General features: G+C 36.0%; 2 protein-coding genes across 2 annotated transcripts; one reads left to right on the forward strand and one right to left on the reverse strand.

Annotated features, from left to right (window-relative positions):
- Window positions 1-9,984: 9,984 nt before the first annotated feature.
- LOC134662695 (uncharacterized) lies at window positions 9,985-12,605 on the forward strand. Its single transcript, XM_063518968.1, has 2 exons — window positions 9,985-10,288; window positions 12,411-12,605. The coding sequence occupies exons 1-2, from the start codon at window positions 10,001-10,003 to the stop codon at window positions 12,603-12,605; spliced, it is 483 nt and encodes a 160-aa protein (XP_063375038.1). The 5' UTR covers window positions 9,985-10,000.
- A 4,858-nt stretch (window positions 12,606-17,463) lies between these two features.
- Window positions 17,464-23,277, reverse strand: LOC134662571 (V-type proton ATPase 16 kDa proteolipid subunit c). The gene is made up of 3 exons (XM_063518840.1): window positions 23,043-23,277; window positions 20,860-21,052; window positions 17,464-18,368 (listed from the first exon to the last, which is right to left on the reverse strand). The coding sequence occupies exons 1-3, from the start codon at window positions 23,113-23,115 to the stop codon at window positions 18,161-18,163; spliced, it is 474 nt and encodes a 157-aa protein (XP_063374910.1). The 5' UTR covers window positions 23,116-23,277; the 3' UTR covers window positions 17,464-18,160.

The following is a 23,277-nucleotide window of genomic DNA, read 5'->3' on the forward strand; positions in this document are numbered from 1 at the left end:
CTAGTATCGAGTATCTAGTATCGAGTATCGAGTATCTAGTATCGAGTATCTAGTATCGAGTATCTAGTATCTAGTATCGAGTATCTAGTATCGAGTATCTAGTATCGAGTATCTAGTATCGAGTATCTAGTATCGAGTATCTAGTATCGAGTATCTAGTATCGAGTATCTAGTATCGAGTATCGAGTATCGAGTATCTAGTATCTAGTATCTAGTATCTAGTATCTAGTATCGAGTATCTAGTATTGATAGTCATTTGGTTTCTTGAATTATAGTCATTTGGTTTATTGAATTATAGTCATTTGGTTTATTGAATTATAGTCATTTGGTTTATTGAATTATAGTCATTTGGTTTATTGAATTATAGAGTCATTTGGTTTATTGAATTATAGAGTCATTTGGTTTATTGAATTATAGAGTCATTTGGTTTATAGAATTATAGAGTCATTTGGTTTATTGAATTATAGAGTCATTTGGTTTATTGAATTATAGAGTCATTTGGTTTATTGAATTATAGTCATTTGGTTTATTGAATTATAGAGTCATTTGGTTTATTGAATTATAGAGTCATTTGGTTTATTGAATTATAGTCATTTGGTTTATTGAATTATAGAGTCATTTGGTTTATTGAATTATAGAGTCATTTGGTTTATTGAATTATAGAGTCATTTGGTTTATTGAATTATAGAGTCATTTGGTTTATTGAATTATAGAGTCATTTGGTTTATTGAATTATAGAGTCATTTGGTTTATTGAATTATAGAGTCATTTGGTTTATTGAATTATAGAGTCATTTGGTTTATTGAATTATAGAGTCATTTGGTTTATTGAATTATAGAGTCATTTGGTTTATTGAATTATAGAGTCATTTGGTTTATTGAATTATAGAGTCATTTGGTTTATTGAATTATAGAGTCATTTGGTTTATTGAATTATAGAGTCATTTGGTTTATTGAATTATAGAGTCATTTGGTTTATTGAATTATAGAGTCATTTGGTTTATTGAATTATAGAGTCATTTGGTTTATTGAATTATAGAGTCATTTGGTTTATTGAATTATAGAGTCATTTGGTTTATTGAATTATAGAGTCATTTGGTTTATTGAATTATAGAGTCATTTGGTTTATTGAATTATAGAGTCATTTGGTTTATTGAATTATAGAGTCATTTGGTTTATTGAATTACAGAGTCATTTGGTTTATTGAATTTTTGGTTTATTGAATTATAGTCATTTGGTTTATTGAATTATAGAGTCATTTGGTTTATTGAATTTCATTTGGTTTATTGAATTATAGAGTCATTTGGTTTATTGAATTATAGAGTCATTTGGTTTATTGAATTATAGAGTCATTTGGTTTATTGAATTATAGAGTCATTTGGTTTATTGAATTATAGAGTCATTTGGTTTATTGAATTATAGAGTCATTTGGTTTATTGAATTATAGAGTCATTTGGTTTATTGAATTATAGTCATTTGGTTTATTGAATTATAGTCATTTGGTTTATTGAATTATAGAGTCATTTGGTTTATTGAATTATAGAGTCATTTGGTTTATTGAATTATAGAGTCATTTGGTTTATTGAATAATAGAGTCATTTGGTTTATTGAATAATAGAGTCATTTGGTTTATTGAATTATAGAGTCATTTGGTTTATTGAATTATAGTCGTTTGGTTTATTGAATTAGAGTCGTTTGGTTTATTGAATTAGAGTCGTTTGGTTTATTGAATGATCGAGTCGTTTGGTTTATTGAATGATCGAGTCGTTTGGTTTATTGAATGATCGAGTCGTTTGGTTTATTGAATGATCGAGTCGTTTGGTTTATTGAATGATCGAGTCGTTTGGTTTATTGAATGATCGAGTCGTTTGGTTTATTGAATGATCGAGTCGTTTGGTTTATTGAATGATCGAGTCGTTTGGTTTATTGAATGATCGAGTCGTTTGGTTTATTGAATGATCGAGTCGTTTGGTTTATTGAATGATCGAGTCATTGGTTGATTGAATTATAGTCATAATTTATAGTCATTGGGCTTGAATTATAGTCATTGGGCTTGAATTATAGTTATTGGGCTTGAATTATAGTCATTGGTTGATTTAATTATAGAGTCATTGGTTGATTGAATTGTAGAGTCATTGGTTGATTGAATTGTAGAATCATTGGTTGATTGAATTGTAGAATCGTTGGTTGATTGAATTGTAGAATCGTTGGTTGATTGAATTGTAGAATCATTGGTTGATTGAATTGTAGAATCGTTGGTCGATTGAATTGTAGAATCGTTGGTTGATTGAATTGTAGAATCGTTGGTTGATTGAATTGTAGAATCGTTGGTTGATTGAATTGTAGAATCGTTGGTTGATTGAATTGTAGAATCGTTGGTTGATTGAATTGTAGAAGAATCGTTGGTTGATTGAATTGTAGAATCGTTGGTTGATTGAATTGTAGAATCGTTGGTTGATTGAATTGTAGAATCGTTGAATTATTGAATTGTAGAATCGTTGAATTATTGAATTGTAGAATCGTTGAATTATTGAATTGTAGAATCGTTGAATTATTGAATTGTAGAATCGTTGAATTATTGAATTGTAGAATCGTTGAATTAATGAATTGTAGAATCGTTGAATTAATGAATTGTAGAATCGTTGAATTAATGAATTGTAGAATCGTTGAATTATTGAATTGTAGAATCGTTGAATTATTGAATTGTAGAATCGTTGAATTATTGAATTATTGAATCATATTTTTAATTCATAGGTTACTGCAGTTAATGTTGCAGCATTACATTGAAATTATTTTAATATGATGATTTTAATATAAGCGATAATGAAGAGTGCATGGTTGAACCTGTAGAACTCACCACAATTAAACCGAGATCGAGGAGGAATGATGGCCTCTTATTGGTTATATTATTATGTTTAAATTAAGACTTGATAAAAATAGATGTACAATAATAAACATTATCTCATTACTAGATAAGCTGATATATTAAATAATGCATGAACTATAAAAAACTCGTCAAATAATAGTAGATTACCATTGAGGCAGTTTTTAAAAGAGATAATTTAATAATAAGAGATATTAATTTCAACTGGGAGGTTATTGTTGTATCGCTAATTAACTTGGTGTAATTAATTAATACGACCAGATAATATTCGACATGCAACGCTTTATTTTAGAACACACGAACAGAACATGACATTGACAGCTGCTGTCCATAATGGCGGGAGACTGCTGCTGAGTTGCCAGCTCTATATATACAACACTCTCCCTCCACTTACAAAAAAATAGTTGTAAACATGTTGTAAATCTCTTATACTTATAAGTAACTACTCTATGCTTTGAGAACATTCGAGTAATTGATTCACGTGTCTTTTCCATATTAGACCATCTACTTCTACACTATAAGTTACCCCTGGAACTAAAACTTCAGTTATTTTACCTAGAGACCAATTTTTTTGGTTCTTTCTGTGGTCTCGTACCATCACCTTTTCACCAATTGAAAAATGTTTTATAACATCCTTACTGTTCATAGTTTGTTTTACTTGTTCTAAATCTATTTTATCACTAACAGGGTTAGGTCTAATCAAGGAAAAACGACTTCTCAATTCCCTTCCATACATTAATTTGGCTGGACTTTGACCTGTGCTCTTATGTACCGTGGACCTATAATCGAATAGGAACAGATTACATGCATACTCTACACTATGTCCACTTTCTACGATTTTTACAACATGAGATTTGAATGACTCTACAAAACGTTCTGCCAAACCATTCGTAGCCGGGTGATATGGCGGACTGAATACTTGTTTAACTCCTACTAAATTACAAAATTGTTTAAATTCCCTACTGGTCCATGTCGGGCCATTATCAGTCACAAGTGTCAAAGGATAGCCATAACGTACAAAAATATTTTTAAACACATCAATAGTCTTTTGCGCGGTTATCTTTGTCATTGCTACAGCCTCCGGCCATCTGGAATGTGCATCCATGACAACCAAAAACATTTTTGAAAACAATGGACCCAAAAAGTCAGCATGCAACCTATGCCAGACTGCCGGTGGCTGTGGCCATACTGATAACTTGGCTTTTTCTGGATTTTTATGGTTTTGTAAACATATCAAGCAACTTTTTGTTATATTTTCTACATCTATATCCATGTCCGGCCACCAAAAATAGGATCTAGATATCTCTTTCATCCTTGTTGTTCCTAAGTGACTCGCATGTAACTCCTGCAGTAAACAATTTCTAATGGTCTGTGGTATAATTACTCGGTAACCCCAAAGTAAACAGTCTTTTTCCATAGAAATCTCATCTTTCTTTTTAAAATAAGGTTCATATTCTTCACCTAGATCATTTTTTTGTGGCCAGCCATCCCTACAAAATCTCAATACATCACATAACATTTTATCCTTTTTTGTTTCACTTTGTACACTTTTCCAATTTAGTGTGTTGATATTTGCATTATTTATGTAATTAATAGTGTTACACTGGTAATCTTTTTGAATTAAATCAAAATTTTTAAAACTTTCATCCTGACAATTTGTAACTCGGGATAAATAATCTGCAGGATTATTTTGTGACTTTACATGCTGAATTTCATAATCAAATGCACTCAAAAATATTGACCAGTATTGCAAACGCCGTGCTGCCATTCTTGGTATGCCATACTTTGGACCCAGTATTTTTGTTAATGCCTCATTATCCGTTTGAAGTATAAATTTTTTCCCAAATAGGTAGTCATAGAATTTGTTCACACCAAAAATCACAGCATAAGCTTCTTTTTCGAGAATGGGATATTTAATTTGGGTATCATTTAATTTTTTACTGGCAAATGCCACCGGTTTTATAACATTATTTTGGTCTTTTATAGATAACACGGCACCTACTCCACAATCTGATGAATCACATGTCAGTATTATTGTTGCATGTGGATCAAAATGTGAGAGTGAGGATGTGTTAGCAAGAGCTTTTTTTATATTTTGAAATGCACTGTCACATTCCTCAGTCCACACAAATTTATCCTTTCTTAGACAGTCATACAGTGGCTTCAGTACTATTGCCATGTTTTGCAAGAATCTGTTAAAGTAATTTACTTTTCCCAGAAAAGATTTTAACATTTTTACAGAGTCAGGGCGTGGTAATGATAACAAAGGTTCAATGTTGGTTTTAATAATTTTTACCCCACTTTTGTTTACTTCAAAACCAAAAATATTTAGAGATTCTTCAAAAAATTTGCATTTATTAAGTTTTAGTTTTAACCCTGAATCCGATAATCTTTTTAATACCTCCCTCAACTTCTGATTAGTTTCTGATAAGGTTTTTCCATATACATATATGTTATCAATATAGACTATTATGTCTAAGCCGTTTAATTTTTGTGTTATTAGTCTTTGGAATGACCCTGGGCCGGTACTGACCCCAAAAGGTAAGTATAAGTATTTGTATATGCCCTCCTCCGTGACAATGGTTGCTAATTTCTGGGATTCTTTATCTAATGGAGCCTGCAGATAGGCTTCCTGTAAATCAAGTTCACAAAAATAATTATTTCCCTGCATTTTCATTAAAATATGATCAATAGTTGGCAGTGGATAATGATCAATCTGCAAATATTTATTTATTGTTATCCGATAGTCCCCACATAATCGAACTGACCCATCTGGTTTCAAGACTGGGACCACCGGTGTACCCCACTCAGAGTATTCCACTGGCTCAATACGCTTTTGATCAACTAATCTTCTAATTTCGTCTCTAACTTTATCTTTTAAAGCATATGGGACAGATCTCACCGGCATAAACACTGGCTTAGCATCAGGTTTCATTGACAAATGGATTGGCTCACCCTTATATACACCCATGCCAGGCTCAAAAATGGTAGCAAACTCATTTTTTATTTTAGTAATTAATTTATCCTTAGATGTATTTTCACACACGTTTTGTTTTGTTTCCTCACATGAATTTTGCTCAAATTTTGGGGGCCATAGTTGCAGTAAGGATAGCCAATCCTTTCCAATAATTTTAGGCATTTCATCTTTTACAACAAATAGTCTTTGGTTATTTGCCTTTACAGACCCATACTCCACACATAGGTTTTCAATAACACCTAAGGGCATTGAAGTTGACTGATCAAAGTTGGTAAATATAACATTTTTCTTGATGATCTCTAAATTCGGAAAATGTTTCTGTTTTTCTGCTAAAGTTATAGTACTCACATCTGCCCCTGTGTCAACTTCAAAGTCCATGGTGATTCCATTTACAGAAATGTTTAACATAGCCGGTGAAATTTTTCTGTTATTGCTAAAATAAAACACATCAAAATAATCAGTATCTTCCGAGAGGTTTTCTTTAACAACATTACAATAATCACTTTGTTGATCAGACTCAACTACATTCACATTTTTTACTTTTATTTGCTTATTACTACCACACATTTTAAAAATATGTCCCTTAACACCACACTCACTACAAAATTTGTGACGCAGTGAACATTGTGCCTTCATATGTCCACCCTTACCGCAGCAATAACATGTCATTCCAGAATTTTGCTTGTTTGTTGGCATTGCTCTTTGACCAGTTCCCTTTTTTCTTGATGCATCTTGAAATTTGAACATTTGGGTTTCCTTTTCCTTAGTAAATGCCAACTTGTATGCTGTTTCAGCTGTCTTACCAATGCTTGTCAACATTTCCAATGACTGATCGGCTTGCTTTAATAGTTCAAATCTTACAGTATCATGGTATGTTCCATTTAGCAACCTTTCTTTGATCTCGTCGTCTAATTTAGTGAAGTTACAGTTTTTAGACAGTTTTTTCAGTTCTATTATATATTGGTCTATAGTTTCATCTGCTTTTTGACATCTGCTTCTAAATTCTGCTTGATGTAAGGCTTGGTTCTTTACGGGATGATAATGTTTTTTTAACTTATCACATATGTTTGTATAAGTCTCATTTACTGGAGAAGTTGGCGTACATAAAGTAATTAGCAGGTCGTATACGGTCGTGCTCAGTTTTGTTATTAGTAGTGGTACCTTTTTTGTTTCCGGTATATCATTCATAAGCACGAAACATTCAAACTGCTGCTGGTATGCAATCCAGTTGTCTCCATTAAAAGCGTCTAACGTAGTTATTGAAGTCATACTGGGATGTTGATTTGCTACAATTTTACCCTTGTCCACGTAATCGCGCAAGTACTGCCGAACTTCATCAATCTTCGAGTTTTCAACCGAAAATATGGGTGTTTGAGCTAAGTGATTAGCTATTTCTACTAATTCTGGCTTAGTTTTTTCTTGAATCCAAGATTTCTTACCAGCTTGAATAAGATTTTCAACCGATTTCACCATTGAATTGTTTGGAGGTTAAGCCGACACATGTATTATGGTAAAACGTAATACACTTTTTATTTACAACTTTCACACAGTTTCATTTCTCTAATGTGGATCGTTTCGCGCTCGTCGCCAATGTTGTATCGCTAATTAACTTGGTGTAATTAATTAATACGACCAGATAATATTCGACATGCAACGCTTTATTTTAGAACACACGAACAGAACATGACATTGACAGCTGCTGTCCATAATGGCGGGAGACTGCTGCTGAGTTGCCAGCTCTATATATACAACAGTTATTAAAGACACGTATTGCGGTAAAGAATTCACTTTTATACTTTTACTTATTGCCGAACTTGAAATTTGATAATTATATTTATACTAGTGCGCAAATCGTAATTAAAAGATTTATTCTTAATATTTTATGTTTACAAAAAGGCGAAGCTCCAGTATGTAGATCTCAATTAACGCAAGTATTTCCTTGAAGAAATCTCTGAGTGGATATTGGTGATACATATTGCGTGGGCAGTTTTCTTACAACCTAAACATAATTACAACGTCGTCGTAATCACCCCAGTAGTTAAATGATACCATATTTCAGTTACAAAATATGCGATTCCATGGTATACATTTTTGATTGTATTCTAGAACAAGTCTGAAGGTACGGATAGGTAAAACATCAGGTTTTTGCAGTTCTATCGTTTATGTCTGCCATGTAACATTTGAAACGTATAATTTATTTAATTCAACGTGTAGAGAAAATATTACTGGTCCTTTTTCTGCGGAAACACGCCTATTTAGGTGCTATGTTTATTCCCGAACTGCGGGATTTGGTATGCTATAAAGACGTTTAGTGAATTAATATACTGTTCAAGTCTTTCATAAAACAATATGCATATTAATCCCAACGCGTCTTGCAATTGATGGACTAAGTACTTTGTCAGCTTGGATAAATCCTAACAAGCTAGAATATACGACCTTCTCTGAAAACATTGGGAGGGGAGCTATTAGGTATAGGTTTTTAGTACCAGATGATTAATGCATTGATAATGGGAACATAATAGGTCAAGTTGTACACAATAATTACTTAATTATCGCTGTTATTCATCATAGTAATATTTTATAAATTATAGTCAGGGTTAAAGTTACTGAAAGGTTCTCGGGAAATATTCCTGTTTCAAGAGTGAGGTTTATAATTGAAGATTTCTTGACATGATAATGGAAAATGATGTTGAAGCCACGAGAATTTGATTTGATTCGTGTGCTGACACAGCTAAGTACTACCATTTTAGAAAAGATTTGAACTGGTTCATATTATATATGGCAGGAAGATTGATAGTGCTTCAGTCACGAGAATTGAATTGGTTCGTGTACTCTGTTGTTTCAGTCACGAGAATTGAATTGGTTCGTGTACTATCTACCTGCAGATAGAGATGATCATTACTCATGAAAATCGAATAATAAATGGCACTTAATGATCTGTTACCCTGAATTACTAGTCAAGGTGTACACTGTTGTGATTATTAACCCAATGTTGGATATTTTTAGCAAGTTGAGCGCCGCACCTCTACCGGCGTCCCCCGCCTCGCGCCGCCTGAGTCCGATGCGAGCCGTCTCCAGCAGCCGCCCCCCTCGCGCCGCCAGAGTCCGGTGCGAGTCCGGTGCGAGCCGTCTCCAGCAGGAGCCCGCCTCGCGCCGCCAGAGTCCGGTGCGAGCCGTCTCCAGCAGGATGTCTCCGGCAGAAGAGTAACAATTTTAACCCTTCGTATGCTTTAGTCAAAATTTACCACTGAATTAATAACCTTGAAACTGTAAATTCTAGTCCAAATTGTGTGGCAGGCATACGAAATGTTATTTAGATGATGTTTTTGAGATTTTGACTTGCTGATGCCTGATTGAAACTGTTTCGTATCCTATGCGATTAGTGTATCCACTGTTACGTAGTATACGTAGTCTGTCGGCCAAGTGTAGGGTTTCCACCTGGCACGTGTATGAGGACATACACGGAGTCAGGATGGACGAGTGTAGGGTTTTTGGTATTTAGCATACCTATTTAATTCGTTTTTAAAGTTACGGGTAGTTTGAAATAAGACCTAGCATACCTACTTAGTAAGTTTTTAAAGTTAAGGGTAGTTTGAAATTGAAGACTGTTATTGGTTGGGTATAAAAAGAAAGACACTTGGCGGACAGCTCTCTTTTGGTTGTTGAGTCCTGCTAGCGAACGGTTGTCATAAGACGAGATTATTGTGAATTGGAATAAGACAAGAAAATAAATGGATAAATATCTTCAAGGTGTTATTATTTTTACAATATGTGTGTAAAAGCGGCTTTATGACATTTTTTCAACGATTTTAACAAGTCTACAAAAGTTTCGGTTTCGGTTTCGGTTTCGGCCGAAACTAGAGCCAAAGCCGAACATTCGGTTTCGGTTTCGGTTTCGGCAAAAAAACATGTTTCGGTCGGACACTAATTATAATATGTATTCATGTATTCATTCTTCACTGAAAACCTATCTTCTTTAGCCCCAGAAATATTCTTTTGTTTGATTCCAAAGTTCAAATCAAAATTGACAAGAAAAATATCAATACCACAACCTGTCCATCAAACTAAAAACAATATCTATCCCAAAATTTTTCGTCATTTTATAGCAATATTTCCAAATTTTCTTTTTTTTCCATATTTTATGTGTCTATCAAGATTGTTCAGCGCTGCAAAGGTAGCGCTGCAAGGGGTAACGCCAAGTTCATTGACTTCGAGACGGAAGCCGGAGCCCCTGTTTCGGGTGCCTTCACGTCGGATCTTCGGCCTAGTTCCTCCGAACCAATACGAAAACAATATAATACCGAAGAGGCTTCAGATCGGCTACGCTTTACTGCACTATTGGGAAACCATTCCACTGTTCTTATGCGTGGTTTTTGATATAGTCTTCGTCCTGGGCTATGTTGGATTATATGGAGGCATAATGCACAGGGTATGAGTTGATTTTACGCATAAAGTAGGTACAGTCAGCGTCAAATATATGTAGCAGCCAAATAGTTACACCGTACTAAATATATGGTGTACCTAATGAACTATTTGACCATTTTTGAAGCTACAATATATTTGATGCCGACTCTACCTACAGCCTTTTGACAGTCCGGATCCATACGGGTGTAATCTCGGTGTAATGTAAGATTACGTGTATTATAGGTATAGCATCAACGTGTGGACGCGCGCTAAACCGACAGGCGATGGATCCGGCGCGAGTGTTACATGTAGACCGGTACTTTTCGTAGTGCCGTCCACACGCAGAAATCGTGTTACACAGGTTAACCCATTCATGGCCACGAACCGCCGAGCGTACACAATACGCCAGGCCACCATACAAATCGTTTTTAGCTAAAACGCATGACTCGGCTTATGGGTCTCGAGCCTGGCGCGAACGGTAAATAAATCGCCGCTTATGAAGCCGGCCAGTTGGACAGCATTATGCAACATTTTTACTAACCACCGATTTTCTGTGCCTATCAAAAAAGAAACTAATTTATGCAGTTTGTAGGAGTGAATATTTTTACTTTCTACAAGCGTTTAATGTCTGACCAAGCTAAGTTGGTAGCAAATTTTATAGCCCAGCCTGTGCAAGTGTTAATTTAAACGTCATAATTTCATATAAGTATGACATTTAAATTACACTTAGGTACTCAGCCTGTGCTATCAAAATCGCTGCCAACTTAGCTTAGTCTGATTCTATTTAACTTGCCGCCGTGTTTTTTGTTGTTGTTTTTTGGGGCAAATCTTGGAAGTTAAATTAGAACCGTTTCCCGATTTAGATGAAATTTTGCATACGCATAACAGCACAGGAGGAGTATAAAGTCGCCAACGAATAAATCGTGACTAAATAATATTTTCCATGTTACTCCAAAATACATCTCTAATAGGGGGGATGGGATGAATCACATCTTGAACTCTTGTGACAAATACCACATGAAAGATAATACCGCCGCCGCCGTTCGGATACATTCCTTGTTTATTGTCCAAGTGTGTCCGATAAGCTTACACCTGGTCGGTCATTATCTTTGTTTTGGTAAACGCCATTATATTAGTAACAATAGAGAACTTAAAATGTATTATAGTACTTACTTTCTAATCTGCCGTAGAAACCACGATGTTTGAAAAAACTTGTAAATATTTGTCACAAACTATTTGTTATACAATACGTATTAGTTAGTGGTGACTGTTTCAACCGCCTTGTTCTATATTGAAACGAAAAAAAATTAACTTTAACATCATTGTTAGTAGGTAATTGCCTAAGATACAATACAACGATCACCAAATATTATGACATAAAAGTACAGTGGGAAAAAATCCTCGTTGCCTTACCCCTCATACAAAACAAAATATTATTATACTACGGCTTGGTTCCTACAAATTGTTGCTTACCATCATCCAAACAGTAATCAGTTGTAAAATGGTACAATATCAAACAGCTTCAACATGAAATAAGCTTTAAAACCAGCCAATAAAGTTTATTTTAGCTTGCTACGGAAACATTAGCAGTTTTTACAAGTAGCGCCAGGCCACGGTGACCCATACCTTGAGCCCTGTCAATAACTTCTGAAATATATATATATTTTGTATTTTTTCAATATAGATTTTTCTGTTTGCTTGCATCGCATTATGTATCTAGAATTTCAGTATATTTACTATATTGCACTGATAGTAAACCAAACTTGAATATTCGAGACCCTGTTTTCATTTAAAAAAAACGTGTTTATAATTTTTATCCTAATATGCCTTATAGAAATGATTGTTAGCTTATATGTTACTTACGTTATTACATCAAATTACGTTTCGTTTAAGTTTAAATCAGAATTTATTCAGGACTCACATGTGAGTCACTGGCCCTGCGGAACTGTTTGAGCATGACCCATACGCTGAGTCGCTGGCCCTGAATGGGTTAATGCCGCCTGGACCCTGGCTTAATACATGCTACACCAAATCCTTTTGTCGTAATTGTAGGAATGTAGCTTAAACGGAAATAGGTACCTATCCCGTTCGAAAGTATCAAGCGCATAAGTACACTTTTTAAAACATACCATTTGTCTGTTCCTCAGGTAGACACCCAGTTCTCGAAGCACTGTTGGAACAGTATATCGAGAAATATGGATCTACGCAACCCCACGAAACACAAGTTCCTTATCCTTTATCAGCGCTACGAACCCTGGCCCGAGATGCAGAATGTTCTGGACAAAATGACACAGGCTGAACACCGTTTGCAAACGCGCATGAGCTCCTGCGCGAACCCCTAGGCCATAATACCTGGATTTTTTATACCCATCCTTTGCTGGACGTTCAGAGGAAATTTCGCTACACTGTCTGCCTTTATTGCTTTTGCATATTCGAACGAGAGGCAATATTGCTCGAATATGCAAGAGCGATAGAGGCTGATAACAAAATTTCGATTTTCTTTTTCGCGGTAGGCCGTCTGAAGCGAGCATGGTAAGAGATGGATAGGTCTATACCTATAAAAAGGCTAAAATCTGTGATTCACTCTTCTCAATGTAGATAAGTGTATGTAATACGCACATTGACATAAAATACATGCTGTCGCAGTAAAAACTACTATGTCAATTTGCACTGTGCAGTGTTCTTTGGCGTATATGTATAAAGTGAACTCAATTGCGATGCAAAATAGTGCGGTTTATGGGTTTTGTTGTACATTGGCTTAAATTAAAACCCTGAAAGGGTTCAACTAGACTGCCAATCTGCTCGTGACCACGGGTTCCCTACTGTTCCCTTCTTACCCAACCGCTATACACTTAAATTATTTGGAAAGTAATAAAAGCTTCCTTTACTCTGTGCTTTTAGCGGTTCTTCTTGGACTCTGGGGTAACTCGGTAATTTTGTAGGTGAGGGTGTCGAGGGTCGATCCCTAGGGGACACTTGGTAAACTTCATTTTTAATCAAACCAAACGAGATACAATTTTTTGCGCTGGTAACACTCATTCATTCGTTCCTAACTTCACGTTCTGTCATGGCACTGTATCGGAAAAGTCAGTGGTTCAAAAATGGCGGACGGTGAAAGATTTTCTGCGTACTATATTAAATTTTCGGTAAGCTTTAACTGGATTTATTTTATAATATGAGATGGAAATGATGTTAGTGAGTGTGCTTATTTTATTTGTTGTTTATTGAAGTGATGATTAACTTGGATTACATTGATATACGCGAACACATGTTTCGAGTACGGCACGTTTTATAATCTTACTATGTATGGGGAGACTTTGTCTTTTTCTTCAGGGGAGATATGATTCCGGGATAATGTCACCCCCAAAGCGATCAAGTATACATTGTAATAAATTTACTTACAAAATGATTCATAGAGCTATCATAAATATTTTCTTTTCTTCAGTAAATCATGCCGCGAAAGTACGACCAGAGAAACACTGATTTAAACTTTCAAGGTTTTTGACTGATTATTGTTTATTAAAACGGGATTTAATGGCGTATAATTCAGTTTTTAATTATACAACCGACTTCGAAAACGGAATTATCCCCGTGGCCTTTGAAAAGACTGACTAAAGTTGACATCAACATTTTACGAACTACCCGTACTTGGTCTTTTTTATCAAGTTAAACGTTTTACACACAGGGGATGTTACTCGGTCGACAAAAAACACTTATAACGATATTTGGTTTTCAACCGACGATATTTGTTTTTATGGATGAAATGCTATTTCAATGGCTTTCCGACCTTATGTACTATATAACCGACGGTCCATAGAAAGGATTTTAGGATTATGCAGCTCAAACACCGTCCTCGAAACGTGAGCAGTAAATTTCTAAACTTATTTATTATAGTAAACAATAACGACCAGTGATGGGTAAAAAAAATAAAATTGCTGTAGGTATCTGACGCTAAAAATACCTTCATAAGAACTTTAAAAAAATTAGCTTGTTACAAGAAATTTTATGTTAATAACTTAGATTTTTGTTTTTTTTTTGTACAAAAATTGATTCCCTATTTTATGTTGTTTTATGGATAATACGATTACATTGTTTTTTAAAAGTATAAGATTATGAATTAATATGTGTTTGATATCTTCATATATTAATTTTCTGTAGATAAAGTGAATAAATTAATGTAGATACTACCCTCGAAATATGACATTGCCACTTAAAATCTTTTTACCAAGTGTCCCCAAATCTGGAAGACTTGATCCCTTCGGCTTAGACATCTGATTACCGGAAATACAACTTCAAAGCATGGAAGATGCAATATATATATGTTTGCTGTGTATTTTACAAATTATAGATGCATTGCTAATAGCGATCCGAGTTATATAATCAATGAGAATCTGGTATGGGGAGACATGGTAAAAATATGTTTACCATGTGTCCCAAGAACCAGGGTCACTTGATCCCCCTAGGATCAAGGCTCCCGACCAGGGGTAAACAAGTCTCCCTTACATAGGGGACACATGGTAAAAGTCAACAGTATGGGTTTTCATTAAATAATGATCTAATTTATTGCACAAATCTGTTCTAATTCAAACTATTAATGAAGAGATAAATTCTGAGTCGTATGGTCTATAAAGTTTTTCAATACTACAAATAGTTAAGAAAATGTATGCTAAAAACAAAAGGGGTGATCAACCCTCCCCAGTTTCCCCTACCTATTAATATATTGTATTATAACTTACAACTTTTGGATCGTAAATACATAATTTGTTACGTGACGAGGTTTTATTTTACTGACCTAATTGGTTTGAAGGTCCTTTGGAAACTTTGCGACATGACTAGGTATGTACTTACTTTTACATATATAAGTAGGTACTACTCTTTGCTACTACAAAACGATAGCTGATTGTTTGCTACAAGTTTAATTTAGTCAAGTTTTTCGATACCTAAGATAAAAGATAGTTTATTCTTATTCAAGTAGGCATAGTACAATGAGCTTATGAACGTCAAATGAAGCTACACCGGCTCCAACCCTACACCTCTGCTCTGCCTCGAGAAGATTTAAATCCCCCCTAATCCCAATACCTAGGGTTTTTAGAAAGACTCACGATCACGGAGCAAAGCCGCTGACGGACACGGTACACGGTGAAACTAAGGGTTCCTACTGTTCCTAATTGACTACGGAACCCTAAAAATGAATAATTCCGATAAAATCACTACCCGCCCACCGTATCGGAAGTAGGTCGGGTTTTCATTCAACCCATTAGTTGCCATTAGTGACCGATTGCTCTTGTATTGATTATTTATTTGAGACAATATAAATAACTACAAGAATGGTCTAGATAGTAAAAAGTAGGTATTAAGTCCCAGAGGGCTATAGATATAGAACTAGTGAACAAAAGAATTTTATCAGCGGTAATGCAAAAGTAGACTTAAAATAATTGACTGCGATTGTGCAATTAGTGTCATGATTGTCATGAAGTCATGATGATTTAATCTCCGTACCTAAAATTTTTTTTCACAGTCAATTCTGGATGCCTTGGCCGGCGTGGAAAGGGGAATCACATTCTCGGTTAATGATATTGTTCAAACAATTAAATCAATGTCCGTTCCGTGGGCTGAGTAAACCCTTAAGAAGTAGTGGTCGACTGAACCCGTGGGCTGAGTAGACCCTGTAGCGATAGCGAGTGGTCAACTGAACCCGTGGGCTGAGTAGACCCTGTAGAGATAGCGAGTGGTCAACTGAACCCGTGGGCTGAGTAGACCCTGTAGAGATAGCGAGTGGTCAACTGAACCCGTGGGCTGAGTAGACCCTGTAGAGATAGCGAGTGGTCAACTGAACCCGTGGGCTGAGTAGACCCTGTAGAGATAGCGAGTGGTCAACTGAACCCGTGGGCTGAGTAGACCCTGTAGCGATAGCGAGTGGTCAACTGAACCCGTGGGCTGAGTAGACCCTGTAGAGATAGCGAGTGGTCAACTGAACCCGTGGGCTGAGTAGACCCTGTAGAGATAGCGAGTGGTCAACTGAACCCGTGGGCTGAGTTGGCCAGACAGGTGGGATGACTCACCCACAAAAAAACCCGTAAGGGGTGAATGAGCCCGCGGGACGATTTTTCTGTGGGCCCAGTTGCCCACAGAATGTTAATGTCATTCAAACTCTCTGAAAAAAACAACTTTTCACACCTCCTATTCGGAAAAGAGCTTTATCTTCCCTATTAGGAGGGATCAAAGTGGCACTTTTCCTCCCTGCAAGGAGGGATCAAAGTAACACTTTGTCTGTTCTAGCACACTATTTTTACATTTTTTTGCACATTATTCATCAGCATCAGATTGTGTCAACACAAAGATTTTTTTATTTTCCTCATAGTTGATGTGAAAAGCATGTGTCACACGGTATCAAAATTATTTCGTCTTGGGCGTTAACACTTGAATTCCTCACTACGTTCGGGATTCTATTGTAGAATCCATCGCTTCATTCAGGGTTCAATGTACGCCCTTGACGGAAATATATCATTTTGATCCCTTTGTAACTCAAACTACTATTTTGCTTTAATGTGTAGCGATACCCAGAGTGCCTATCGCGAACCATTTCGCTGGTTCCTTTAGTCTATTTGTATCTATCGTTCAATTATGCAAGAGCGAAAACGATCAATTTCTCATCTAATATATTTCAGTAGATACATGATGTATCTACTGAGATTGATCGAGCGAGAAGCCAGATAACGAATTCGTTAGTACTTTGTGTAGGTACTAATTGAGATTTAAAAAGTGGGGTCAGCAGTAGGTGACCATTTATTCTCATGTGAACAAACCAAAAACCGGATTCAACAGAAACACTCCATTCATAATTTACAGTAGTTGTTTTCAAAATATTTTATTAACACAATTCATTCAATAACACCAAAGATTATAACATTCTCTAACATGAACCTAAAACAAAATACAATTTCACCTAATCGTATTTACTTACCAATTTATATCATTCAAACATCATTTTGACTATGAGGTATACAGAATAAATATTATATTTGAATTATATTATTTTACATAAATTAGTCGTCAGAAGTGTATAATATTTTGCTATGTTTGATTATAAGAGCGGCTAGTATCAGATTAGCATATACACCCTTCCTTACTCATTCGTTCGCGTAATAGAAGATCGAAAAGGAAAATAAAACACGTAAAACAATTAGAAACAAAATAATATGGAATGTACAAATCATGTTTATTTACTGATTCCTGGCGTTACAATATTTGTGACTCGCTTTTGAATTTTCAGTGGTCGAGTTAACAATGATAAGCCCAACAGCATAATATAAGGACACATAACACCCAGTATAACACTGAAAGCTATAAGCAAGTAGTTTCCGAGCCAGGTTTAACCTTAAGATTCTCAGCAGACGCGGTACACAGTACCTTGGGGGTTTTAACGGTTTATAAATTATTTTTAAGATAACTTGTTTGGACTTAAATTTCTATTCTAACTGTACATTAGTTTCGCCTTAACGCTAACATAATCTAAACTCGATATCGTCAATGGAACCGTGATATCCCTAGGATGGTAGGACCGTTCGCGGTGGAAAGAACGCGCAAATAAGTTGATATGTCGAGTGGTGGAACTAAATTCTCCTGTCACCGAAATGTTAAAATCGAGCCGGCAAAGAAAAAGAATATATTGTCGTCGCGCGGTAGCGGGGGTCCATGATTAACATTTAGATAGTTTCAAAAAATATGAATAGAAAATACTGAAAGGTCCACGGCTCGAGGCGACGCGGCGGCAGCATCCGAGCCGCGCCGCCGGAGCTATGCGGACCGCGAGCTGCTCCGCGGCTCTATGCGGCTACCGGCGACGACCACGGCATAGGGCCTCGAAGCCAGGGCGACGGGAGACGAGGGTGCAGATTTACTGTTTCGTGTACAGGTAGATGGCCACGATGAGACCGTATAGACCCAACACTTCGGCGAAAATGAGGATAAGGATCATGCCGACGAATAATCTGGGCTGTTGCGCCGTGCCGCGGACACCCGCGTCACCCACGATGCCGATGGCGAAGCCGGCCGCCAGACCCGAGAAACCGACGGCCAGGCCGGCACCAAGGTGGATGAACCCTCTGTAAACAAGACAATACAAACTTATTCCATCTGTCATATCTTTTCTTCTATGGTGACATAAATATTGAAGTTTCCATAAGACTTCGTTATGCAGTGGCGAGTTTTCTTTTAGTGAAATCAAGAGTGTTAACAGCACTGACAATCCAACCTCTAGACTGAGCTTAGGCCAATTCTTTCATGAAACCGATGCTGCCAAAAATACGGGGGTGCGGGGGGACGAGGTGAGCGAATCCCGTGCCGTGATTGGTCCGTTCAAAGACACGGACCAATCACGGCACGGGATTGACTCGAAGATGGAGTAACGCTACCGTATGTGTGGCAGAGGGGGTAGCGCGACTATGCTATGTCTAGAGGTTGGATTGTCTGTGGTTAACAGTCACAGATCACAGACAAATAACATGTTTCATGTATTGGGCGCCATTTACTTGTTTTCTTTTTATTTTCAAATGTAAAAATGTTATTGTCGACCTAACTGCGGTCTTAAGGTTGAGCCTGCTGACACCCAGACAGAGGGACGAACAGCATATGCTTTAGTAATAGGGTTCAAATTGTTAGCCTTCAGGTGAACAAGCCAAAAAAGTATGTGTTCAGCATTAAGTACTAAGTTCCTAACTACTAGTAGGTTTTATTTAGTCTGTATTTTATCAATAATTACCATTAAAGTGGCAATTACTTCAAATACACATATTAACACATGAAAATGAACATCAGGACACTTTTTTCAAAACTCTGGACAAAATTAAACAGAATGTGGTTATTGTGTGGACACCTGTGTAAATTAAAAGTGGTCTACATTAATTAATATATTATACAAAATAAGCAATTTTCCATTGTTGTATTAAATTTAAAAATACACATAAATAAAATAAAATTCAAGGTTTATATTTGTTATCTCTCATGGATTCCATTAAGCTGCTTATCAGGGCAGTCTCAAGTGCCTGATATAAGGTAAATTTGTATAAAAAATGGCAGATGAATTAAAATTAATAAATAGTCAATAAATAATGGTACCTGCTGCTTTTTCAGTGTGTTCTAATTTTTTTTTTACACATACAAAGTAGCATAAGTCTCCAGGGTTTAAGCTTTATGGATCTCAAATTTTATTAAATGAGGTTGGCCGGTCGAGGTATTTAGCAGATGCCATCATAGCTTGCCTTGTCAATACCGATAATTGTGTCAAATTTTTGTTTTTTAATGCCCCAGATGCCAGCCCTTTAACCCAAATCTCGTAGAAAAAGGGGCAAGCTATGATTGGCGCCATCTATGCAAACCTTTGACAATTGCCAACCCCATTGGTTCTGTGGTTGAGTCATGAAAAGGCATCAAAAAGAAGTGCACAGATTCACAAGGACAACACTTGACTTAAGTGCGACAGGCCTATCATTTTTCACAAGTTGAAATCCTCGAGTTGTTATGCTTTTTAGTTTTTTCTGTATAATGGCAATAGATGATAAAAGCCAACTTAACTGTATCAGAGAAATTACAAAAATATAATTGTTATAGTTATTACAAATTATAAATATAATTCAGTACTTAATCATATTTTTTGCAAGAATGTTATAATTGAATCTAAAGATTTTATCATGGAAGCTTAACTACAGAGTAGATAAAGGCAATTTACTGGTAATGGCGTAAAAAGCGACCTTGTATTATGTCAGCCATTACAGTTTGTCATGACCAAGGTCTGAGGATGTGAATGCGACATCAGACTCACTGAGGCATAAAGTTTAGAGGGCACTTCACACACTTCACATTTCCTTCTTACAGTACAGGGAATACAGCCAATACAGGTTATGTTGTATAAAGGAAAAACATTTGCATTTTTATCAGAATTTAAAGTCAGGATCTTTTTACTGTGCCAAGACAAATGGACCAGTTTGCATTTTTTTTACACGGGTGTTAAGCTAAGTTTCACTGACTTCACAATTTTGAAACCCCGGAATTTCGGTTACTAGGGTTTATCAGTTCACTCAGTTCTATTCAACTAAGAGAATATTTCATAGGTATTTATGTGTCATATGTATTTCCATTGTTTACTTCAAATTGTAACACTTAAAATCTGACTCGGTACAATTATTATATTATCAATTAGTGTAGTTTACATTTACAATAATAAAACTATTTCTTTGCCTGTTGTTCACTAAAAATTGAATTGTAGAATAATAGGAATCTTATTAAACCAGCTCATGCCATCTTTGTTTAATAAACCTGTATGTCGATGTAACATAAGTAAACTCTCATCTCTATACTCTATAGCAGGGGTCTCCAAACTTTTTTACCTGGAGGCCATATTGCACCTCCACAAACTCTCACACCACACATCGGGCCACATCGGTTTTTTTTAAGCCGGAAAATCGGCTATCGTAAGGCGAAGGCACACAGTTGATCACAGTAGGCTTCCACGTTAACTGTCCGCGGCCGGATTTGGCCCGGGGGCTGGGGTTTGGAGAGCCCTGCTCTATAGTAAACTAAATGAAAAACAGATCTTACTTGTAGAGGGTGTATCCCATTGTGGGGGACTCCAGGGAACCTGCGATGAGCACAGCCACCACCAACCCGTAGATGGCAATGATACCCGCCATGACGACAGGAATGATGGACTTCATGATGAGCTCCGGCCTCATCACCGACATGGCGGCAATACCGGTTCCTGACTTGGCCGTGCCATAGGCAGCTCCCAGTGCTGGAATTAGACAAATACACTTTTTTTAATATTTTCTACCATATTGGAAATAATACTTTTAGCCTGCTTTCCTAATCAGACTACAAAATACTCATGGTCATGGTGTAAGAAAAATATAACACCTGATAAGTATGTACATGATGGCCAAAAAAATGTTAATCTTTCATATTCTCTGGAATTAGGCTATTGCTTCAAAACTGTCAACAGAGATCATAATGCTTATTCTTTACCCTTGTTAAGACCAACCAAGAGTGAAAGAGATGGCATTATGCCCTGACTCACTTAGTTTTGCAGCAAGTATAGTGCTGGTAATGTAGGAAACGGTTACAAGTAATTTAACTTTGAAGAGCATGTATGGTTTCAGGTTTTACTTTAACTCACACCTATAGGTTTTGCATATTATCTGTTGTTCTGTGGTAAAGAAATAAAGTTAAGACTGATTCATATAACAGACATCCTTAAGATCCATATATTGATTGTCTTGACTTGAAATGATAAGGATCCATGGTGACTTTGTTTCAACATCACATGATTTTTGTTATTATAAGAGCAATTAGACTATAATTATATAAGTTATATCATGATAATAATATGATAAACCTTTGTAGGTATATGTTTATTAAAAAGTATAGGAACTAAGTATGAAATCAGTGTTATACAGAGTCATCCTTGAATGCTGGTATTAACTCAAGACAAAACTATTAAGTAAACTTAAACCCTTACCCTTACCCTTATTCTGAATTACATAGGTTTAGTTTCCAGACAAAAGCTTTAACTATGTGTAGGCAATAGAATGTTCAATGAGTATTGACATTGCAAATTGATTCCAATAAAACTGTGCACCAACATATTGATATTGTTATAACTTAAATTGAATGTATTCTAAGGTATTGGTAATGTTTTAAATTGTACATTCACAATGACTCAGTTTTAATTAAGAGGATGAAATGATTTATAGTCACAAGGCAATGGTTATTAAGCTATCATCCCTGTATAGCCTCATCACAGGATTAATCATGTGATGTTACCATAAACTATAATAAATCTATGTTTTAAGCTGATATAAAGCTTGTAGGATAAATATAATGATGTTCAAAGTGCATTTAAGTTATTGGTTAAGTAACTTCATAAACATATGACTTGTCACATGATGTCCTTAAGTTAGGTCATGTGACATGGATGGTCACACTTCCCAGGATTTTAAGATAAGTCATGGGATTTCCCTAAATCTCAGTCACATTAACTAAATAAGTAGGCTCCGAATGGTAAAACCATACTGTAAGGTCATCCAAACACTTTATCTGGAAGAAAAATGTCTTATTAAAGTTGAATAAGTCATGTGCCTGCTGATAATAAAGTATTATTTCCAAGAATCAGATTGCGTGACAAATTAATACTTATTATGCAGACAGAAGTACAATAGGTTGTGATTGTTGAAAGGCTTTCCAGCCCTTGTAAGAATTTGGTTATGTATGTACTGCTACCAACATGGCAAAACTTAATTGTCAATCACATGACTGCTTATGATTCATAAGAATCATAAGTTGCAATGATACAATTACTACTCAAAGGTTAACTGGAAGAGATCCCTCAAAGGGATAAGTTCGCCTTTGTACTTCTTACTAATTTTGTTATTTTTAACATGTCTTTTTGTACAAGAAAGAGGTTACTACTACTACAATTAATTATTTCACGAATACGCCCCTCGCTCGCTCCAGACATGAAATCCAGGCTGCGACACTCATCACGCGTATTTTCGAATGTCTGTCTGTCGTATGGCACAAGGTGCGGCTATTCCTATAATTAGGACGCCTAAAATAACATCACTTCATAATTTTTATACTTATAATCGGAATCTAGGGCGGGTAACGATTAACGAGCCTTGTAATGCATTCAATGATATCATCCTGAGAAAGTAACACTTTTTCGACAGATCGATAAAAACGAATCTAGACAGCCATTCTAAAACAAGTTACACAGAATCTCTTACCGCTAAAGATGATAGCGGACGCCGCCCCCATAACTCCAAAGAAGGGTGCATAGATGGGACTTTCAGCCGACATTTTGGATTAGTGTGGGAGTATTTACAGGTCCCAAAAACTGTGATGACTATCTGCACACACTCACTCCACGGAACTACTTTAGCACAGACAAATATGGCCCAAGCCTTACAGACTCGATAGAATGGGTCATATGACGATTGATGTTCAAGGCAGTGTTCGATA

This window comes from Cydia amplana, chromosome 3, assembly GCF_948474715.1.
Source record: "Cydia amplana chromosome 3, ilCydAmpl1.1, whole genome shotgun sequence".
Classification (NCBI taxonomy): domain Eukaryota; kingdom Metazoa; phylum Arthropoda; class Insecta; order Lepidoptera; family Tortricidae; genus Cydia; species Cydia amplana.

Bases quoted from the DNA above. Each gene is read 5' to 3' on its own strand.
- LOC134662695 (XM_063518968.1), top strand. From the start codon at position 10,001: ATGTGTCTATCAAGATTGTTCAGCGCTGCAAAGGTAGCGCTGCAAGGG. The intron at 10,289-12,410 runs GTATGAGTTGAT...TCTGTTCCTCAG, and splicing joins ATGGAGGCATAATGCACAGG to GTAGACACCCAGTTCTCGAA.
- LOC134662571 (XM_063518840.1), bottom strand. From the start codon at position 23,115: ATGTCGGCTGAAAGTCCCATCTATGCACCCTTCTTTGGAGTTATGGGG. The intron at 21,053-23,042 runs GTAAGAGATTCT...GTCTAATTCCAG, and splicing joins GTCCGCTATCATCTTTAGCG to CACTGGGAGCTGCCTATGGC. The intron at 18,369-20,859 runs GTAAGATCTGTT...TCTTGTTTACAG, and splicing joins ATGGGATACACCCTCTACAA to AGGGTTCATCCACCTTGGTG.